The sequence below is a fragment of the Morus notabilis genome, unplaced genomic scaffold (assembly GCF_000414095.1).
Source record: "Morus notabilis unplaced genomic scaffold, ASM41409v2 Scaffold542, whole genome shotgun sequence".
NCBI classification, from domain to species: domain Eukaryota; kingdom Viridiplantae; phylum Streptophyta; class Magnoliopsida; order Rosales; family Moraceae; genus Morus; species Morus notabilis.
The window spans coordinates 178,945-185,460 of NW_010364664.1; the positions used below are offsets into that span (position 1 = coordinate 178,945).

General features: G+C 34.9%; 1 protein-coding gene across 1 annotated transcript; it reads left to right on the plus strand.

Annotated features, from left to right (window-relative positions):
* The first annotated feature begins 546 nt into the window (after positions 1-546).
* Positions 547-2,224, plus strand: LOC21394535. Its single transcript, XM_024171353.1, has 3 exons — positions 547-1,011; positions 1,139-1,177; positions 2,135-2,224. Exons 1-3 carry the CDS (start codon positions 547-549, stop codon positions 2,222-2,224), a joined length of 594 nt encoding a protein of 197 aa, XP_024027121.1.
* Positions 2,225-6,516: the final 4,292 nt, after the last annotated feature.

Genomic DNA, 6,516 nt, shown 5'->3' on the forward strand with positions numbered 1-6,516 from the left:
ATGTCCTCATTAAAAGTCTTTTGTAAAAACTAAATGATTTTCTATGGATATTACTTTGAAATTTTTAATACTCAAATTATTTTAAATAATTTACAAGAAAAAAATTGTATATTATAGCTATTACTCATTCATCTTCACCAACATGCATAACCATCATTAGCATTATTGTTTTCAACAAAAATCGTCATCAATATTTAAAAATAAAAGTTACTCAAAAGAAAATCCAAAGAATAACCATCACTAGTAATACCTAATTTTATAATTCTCCGAGAAATTAAATTGGTTTTCAAGTCAACTTAATTTTTCTTATGCATATGGATTGATAATTGATATCAAAGAAGCTTTCTTAATTAGTACATCACAATTAGATTAGAACTCAGAAAGCAACTCTTCCCATATATCAAATCGCCAAAGTCAACTTACTTCAAGCAAGACAAACTCTACAAATTAAAACACTTGGAAATATATTAATTCTTTTCATATACTTGCATCCATACAGGAGATTAACTCTTCGGAGACAGATCACATTCATCACACAAGACCAAAATGGAAGAGCTTCGCCTGGCCGCAAGGGCATACTACAACAACAGCTCAAGTGATCTCCAAAACCTGGCCATTAATTTCTTTAGATCAATGGACGCCAACCGCGACGGCTGGGTCAGCTTCCAAGAGTTCACCCGGTTCCTTCGCCATAACGGCTATAACTGGGTCAATCCCAACATGTTCTCGCAACTCGACACCAACAACGACGGCGGTCTCGGCTTCTGGGAGGTCCTCACCTTCTACTACATCATCAAGACCAGGGCCGTCTGGTGCCGCGCCTGCGGTGCGCAGCTCCATGGCCTACATTTCACTTGCGTTGCATGCTTCGACGGCGGCCAAAACACCTTTGATCTCTGCGCTAGGTGCTATGGAGGACGACAGTTTCGCCACCACCACAGGGTTTTCTTAGATAACTATATTTTGCTGAGGAGCAAGAGGGGCATTTCTCCGGGTACGAATGTGAATCTGGTATGTAAAGGAATGTATGTTTCTTTTTTTCCTGTATTTTCTTTTTCTTTCTTCTTTTTTCATTTTTTTTTTTTTCCTGAAAATTTTTGCCTCATCATGTTATATTTTTTCACTGTAATATTTGCAGGCATTTACGCAACCTCAAACTAGTAATCAATCAAGTAGGGTAAGTTTCATCTCTTATCTCTGATCTCTCCTCCCTGCAAGCATGAAAATTTACTTGCATACATTTAGTTGTTTACTTTGCATGGCGTATGTATGTAAATTTTTACTAGTTTTAATGATCTAGTTTTAACTTTTTGAATAAATCAAATCAAACATCAATACAATTAGCTAGGACACCCAACCAAATTGGCACCCCATCTTAGACATATATATTAGTTGTGCCTTCCTTTGATCTTACGCTTTAGTTCAAGATGAGAAAAAGATTAACTATGGCCTAAAATGGAAAATTAATCATTTGATCATGAGGGCATTACATCAATATATACAATCATATGAGCCTTTGTTGTGATACAGAGACAACATGCGGATCAAAAGAGAGTCGAAAGCCCCTCTCTGGAGAGTACTTTGAATATTAATTCACATTTTAAGTTAGGGAAGGAGTCCCCAAAGCAAAATTTTGTTGAAAGTACTTTGAATATTAATTCACATTTTAAGTTCGATTGCCATTGTTTTTTTTTTTTAAACAAGGGGCGCCGTTTTAGGATTATTTCAAATTCCTCAACTGATGTGGATGTACCGTGATTTATTGATATTTGTGTAATAGTAAGAGGTCAGTTAGGTAAAGGGTGAACAATTATAAATTTTTTGTGTTCTTATTTAGTTGTTTCTAACCATACTGTTAGTTTACCAATCCATCCTAAAAGCTTAAGCTGTTCGGAGGTAGACCAATAATAGTTTTGCAATTACAGTAGTTTGAATTCAAGACCTACTCTGATACCATGTTAGTTTATCAATCTATCCCAAAAGTTTAAGCTATTAGGAGGTGAGCCAATAATAGTTTTATACTTTAACACATACATTAACCTGTTTCATATTTGACAATTTACATTTAAACTCTCCAATTATTAACTTGTGAATGTATATTCAATTCTGACATTTGAGTACGTTAATTTTTCAGAATCAATGGTTTAGAGCATTGGAGTTGGCGGTTGGTGTCGGGAATTTGCTTAATGTTGGGAGTACTCTAGTTGGATGCAGCATTATGTAATTTATAATATCTCTGCTAATTAAATGAAAATCTAGCAAGAGATTGTTTGGCGTCAATTCTTTCAGCTTCCCTTATTTTGCAGCATTATGTAATTTGCTTTTAAGTTTCTTCATTTTCAAAAGAATTATATATCTATATCCATATGTATTTTTGCTGGTTAGAACAAAACGTAAACACAGCCATGCACGAGAGCCTGAACACATACACTCCCTAGCTAATTGCATCAACATGATAGCTAAGTAAAAATCGAAAATACAGGGGAAAAAAAAATCATATGTCGCAGATTCTTGCAGTTTAGAGCAATATAGTCATGAAAAAGTGAAGTGGATAATCAAATTAACCGAACTTTTATTAAATCTCTTAAATTTAGTTTTTTTTGAAATCATTGAATTTTTTCTTTATTTTTGACAGTTGCATAAAATCAAAACTTGTTCATTAAAACTTCTAGTATTAATGATGTGTGTAATATTCATGATTACATAATCCGGGCAATGTGAAGAAATTAAAGCATCTGTGGCCCTTAATTTAGGATATAATATTTGGCAGACTCTTTCCACACTGCTGGTTTGGATGCAGTATTATATAACACATTACCTGTTGAAAATACAAGAATGAATATTATTGGTTTGAAGGCTCTACACCTAATTAATACTATGTAATAAAACCTACTATACTGCTTAATTAAATAAATTGGTCGTCCCAGATTTGGAAGATTAATCTCTAGCTAGCATGTTAATTAATGATTAAAAGTTGGTGTAAATTTGTCTCTATCTGCAAGTTACGAGATGTCTACAGCTTTTCTTTTTGTTTCTGTTTTCTTATTGTATGTATAATAACATTTTTAAAGATAATATTTTTGTATTTGGTTTGATTGGGAAGTGTATATTTGATTGAATTGACAAATACTTCTACCAAGGAATTGTGCTTTGTTGGGTTGGATTATAGTGACTAACGCAATATTACAAGTAACTTACGACTCAGACACACAAATTAAATACAAGAATGAATATTATTGGTGCGACGCCTGCTGCGCACAACTCCACGGCCTACACTTCACTTGCGTTGCGTGCTTCGACGGTGGCCCAAACACCTTTGATCTCTGTGCTAGGTGCTATATCAGACGACGGTTTCGCCACCACCATGCGGTTTTCTTGGATACCTATCTTTTACTGCGGAGTAAGAGAGGGATTTCTCCTGGTATGAATGTGAATCTGGTATGTAATAAAGATTTTTTTTTTTTTTTGTCAATTTTTTTTTCTCGTCATCAAATATAATGTAACCCTGTAATATTGCAGGCATTTACGCAACCTCAGACTAGTAATCAATCACAGCAGGGTAAGTGTCATCTGTGATCTCCCCTTCCTGCATTCTTTGATGAGAAATAATTAAATACTTTGATGAGGGCATTGCATTGCATCAATACAATTATATATACATACAAAAACACATTAAGTTGTGGATTCTAATTATTAAATTAACATAGAGACAACGCACATATCGAAATGGGGTGAGAAACTGTGACACCCTTTTATACCATCTCTTTTATAGGCTTTCTTATTATTAATTCTAAGAATGTACCACAATAATTAATCTTCACTTTTCACTTATACGAAAACTATGGTGTTTCAAAATTTTTGCTTAAACAATATTTCGTTAATACACCATTCCTATTAGGTTTCCTAGCCATAATTATAATTATACAGTCATCCAAGGTTTATGAGTTTAACCCCGAAATATACATATTTACAAACTCAAAATAATACGCGTACAGCTTCTTTAGTCTGACCATATGTACAGCGGTCAACGAAACCAACTCCCCTGCTTACTGTTTTGCTTTGTTCTTACCTTTACCTACAGCACAAAGTAAACTTTAATGAGCTACAGGCTCAGTAAGTAGAGCTACAATTACACAATATTATTTTAACATACGCATGCATCACAACATCCTAGGTAACTTATGCCAATCAATTCTTACACTTTATGCACGTGCACTATATGTCTCTAGGGCCCTCCTGGTACTGTCGCCGGCTTCACAATCTGACCACATGCCACTTTCTCAAATCACCATATCAGATTCCCCGTCATCACCCACCTAGCTCGAGGGACGGCCAGCGTATTCAAAATCACAATTTCTCAATATCACAATATGGTCTCTGTCATCACCCACTTGGCTCGAGAGACTTGCACGGTGATTAGTGCATAAAAATGCACCCTAAATACTACTTTTGATTTAAATAATATTAAAATATTTAAGCTTTAATTAAACAATTCTATTATTTTTAGTCAGAATATTTTTCATTGGAATTTGTCTAGTTGTTGCTTAATTATTTGCAGATAAAAAGCAGTGTAAAAAGCTACACAAAAATAAGCCGGAAAGCCATGTTTTCAACCACCCTGAGCCAAGCCTTTCAGCCGAGCAGCACAAGCCAATCAAAGAGAGAAAGAGAGAGAGCCGAGCAGCTTAGCCGAGCCACCATCAGCGCCGTGGGCCCCACCAGTCAGCGCGGAAATCTGTGCCTGTTTCTTCCCGCCATCTCGCGCCCCGAGCGTCAGCAGCACGTGGCACCTCATAGCGCGCATTCGTTCTCCGCGCTATCTCTGGCGCATCCAACTCCTCAGAAGCGTGGGTCTCGCGTGTTAGCATGCCAACCCAAGCCTTTCTCCGCGCGCGACATCTGTCCCCCAGCTGTCCTCCACTCTGACCGCGCCAGCACATGCCAACCACTCTGAGCGTGACACCTGGTAAACTGACTCCATATTCCAATTGTAATGCGACACGTGTCCCCTTGTGTTGAATCTGAATTTCATCCCTAAAAATCAGAGCAAATTACCAAATTTCCTCCTCAAATCATATTTAATTTCTCCTATTTTATGTGTAATTTTATTTTGTTTTCTTTTTCTTTTGTAATTTTCTACATATTTTTATTATTTGTTTCCTTATTTGATCGGTAACCTCTAAACACTATAAATAGAGGGGTTAGCCTAAGGTTTTTGAAAGTTTTTATTATTCAGTTTTCTGTCGTCTTGCTGTCACTCTCATATTTTCTCTCTAGAACTTATGAGAATGTTTTGCAAGCTAGGCTAGAGTTCTCTTGGTGAGGTTAGAGATGAACATTTGTTGAGTGGCCCAATTCGGGCTTTTGATTCCTTGTGCTATAAAGTTCAATATCTGAATGAATTAAATCTCATCTATCTTTCATTTATTTTTCAAAATATTATGTGCCAATTTTTATATAAGTTCAGTCACGCTTTTCTTATGTAATTATGTCACGCATTGTTTTGTTATTCAAATTATTTTACAAATTGTCTTTTATTGCAATATTGTCAAATTGATATATTGTCGATTTTGGATAACTTGTAATAATAATATTTTCAGAGTCAACATATAGATTTAATTTGTTCGATTCTTTTATTTTGTGAATCAAAACTTGAATTGGTAAACGAAACATTAGGGATTCTCGACACCTTACCGTTTTTACAACTAAATTTCCTTCATAAAAATTTTCTCCTTTTTATTTTAATTGCAACAAAAATCTCAAAAACTCTTCTTTTTCTTTAATCCAGTTGTTATTTATTTTTCTCTAACGTTCTTATTTTGCTAATCTTTCTTGTTTATTTTGTTACCTCTCTGTGGATACGACCGCCCTTCTGTGCTACAATTGACCGCTTGTGAACATCACTTTTGGGTGTTAATCACGCGGCTCAATCACAATTTCATCAATCACCATATCACAATACGAGTCCTCTGAGGACTTGGCAGTACCGGCCTATCATGCATGCTATTATGTGCTCAATCACAAGTAAGTTAATAATCCATGTGATGCTCTACTTCACTACAAGAAAAAGGGGTTTTTGCGACGACAAAAAGGCGTCACAAAAAACCGTATGTCATCACAAATAAAGTTTTTTGCGACGATCGTCGCAAATAAATTATTAACGACGACATAGTATCGTCAAAAATGTATTTGTGACGACATAGTGTTGTCGAAAATGTATTTATGATGACACAGTGTCGTCGAAAATGTATTTGCGACGACAATCGTCGCTAATGCGTTGTCGTAAATTTCTCGTGATATGATCCATTTTTGCGATGACATTTCAAATTGTCATCGCAAATAATCTTATTTTTTTTGCGACGACAAGTCTAAAAAAGTCGTCGCAAAAAAACTGAAATTAATTTTTTTTATAATTTTTAAAAAATGGCAATTAATTAATTTTTAATATTTTTAATTAAACATTATTATGTTAACGGTAAATCTAAATAAATTAATATTAAAAACAGTAAATCTAAA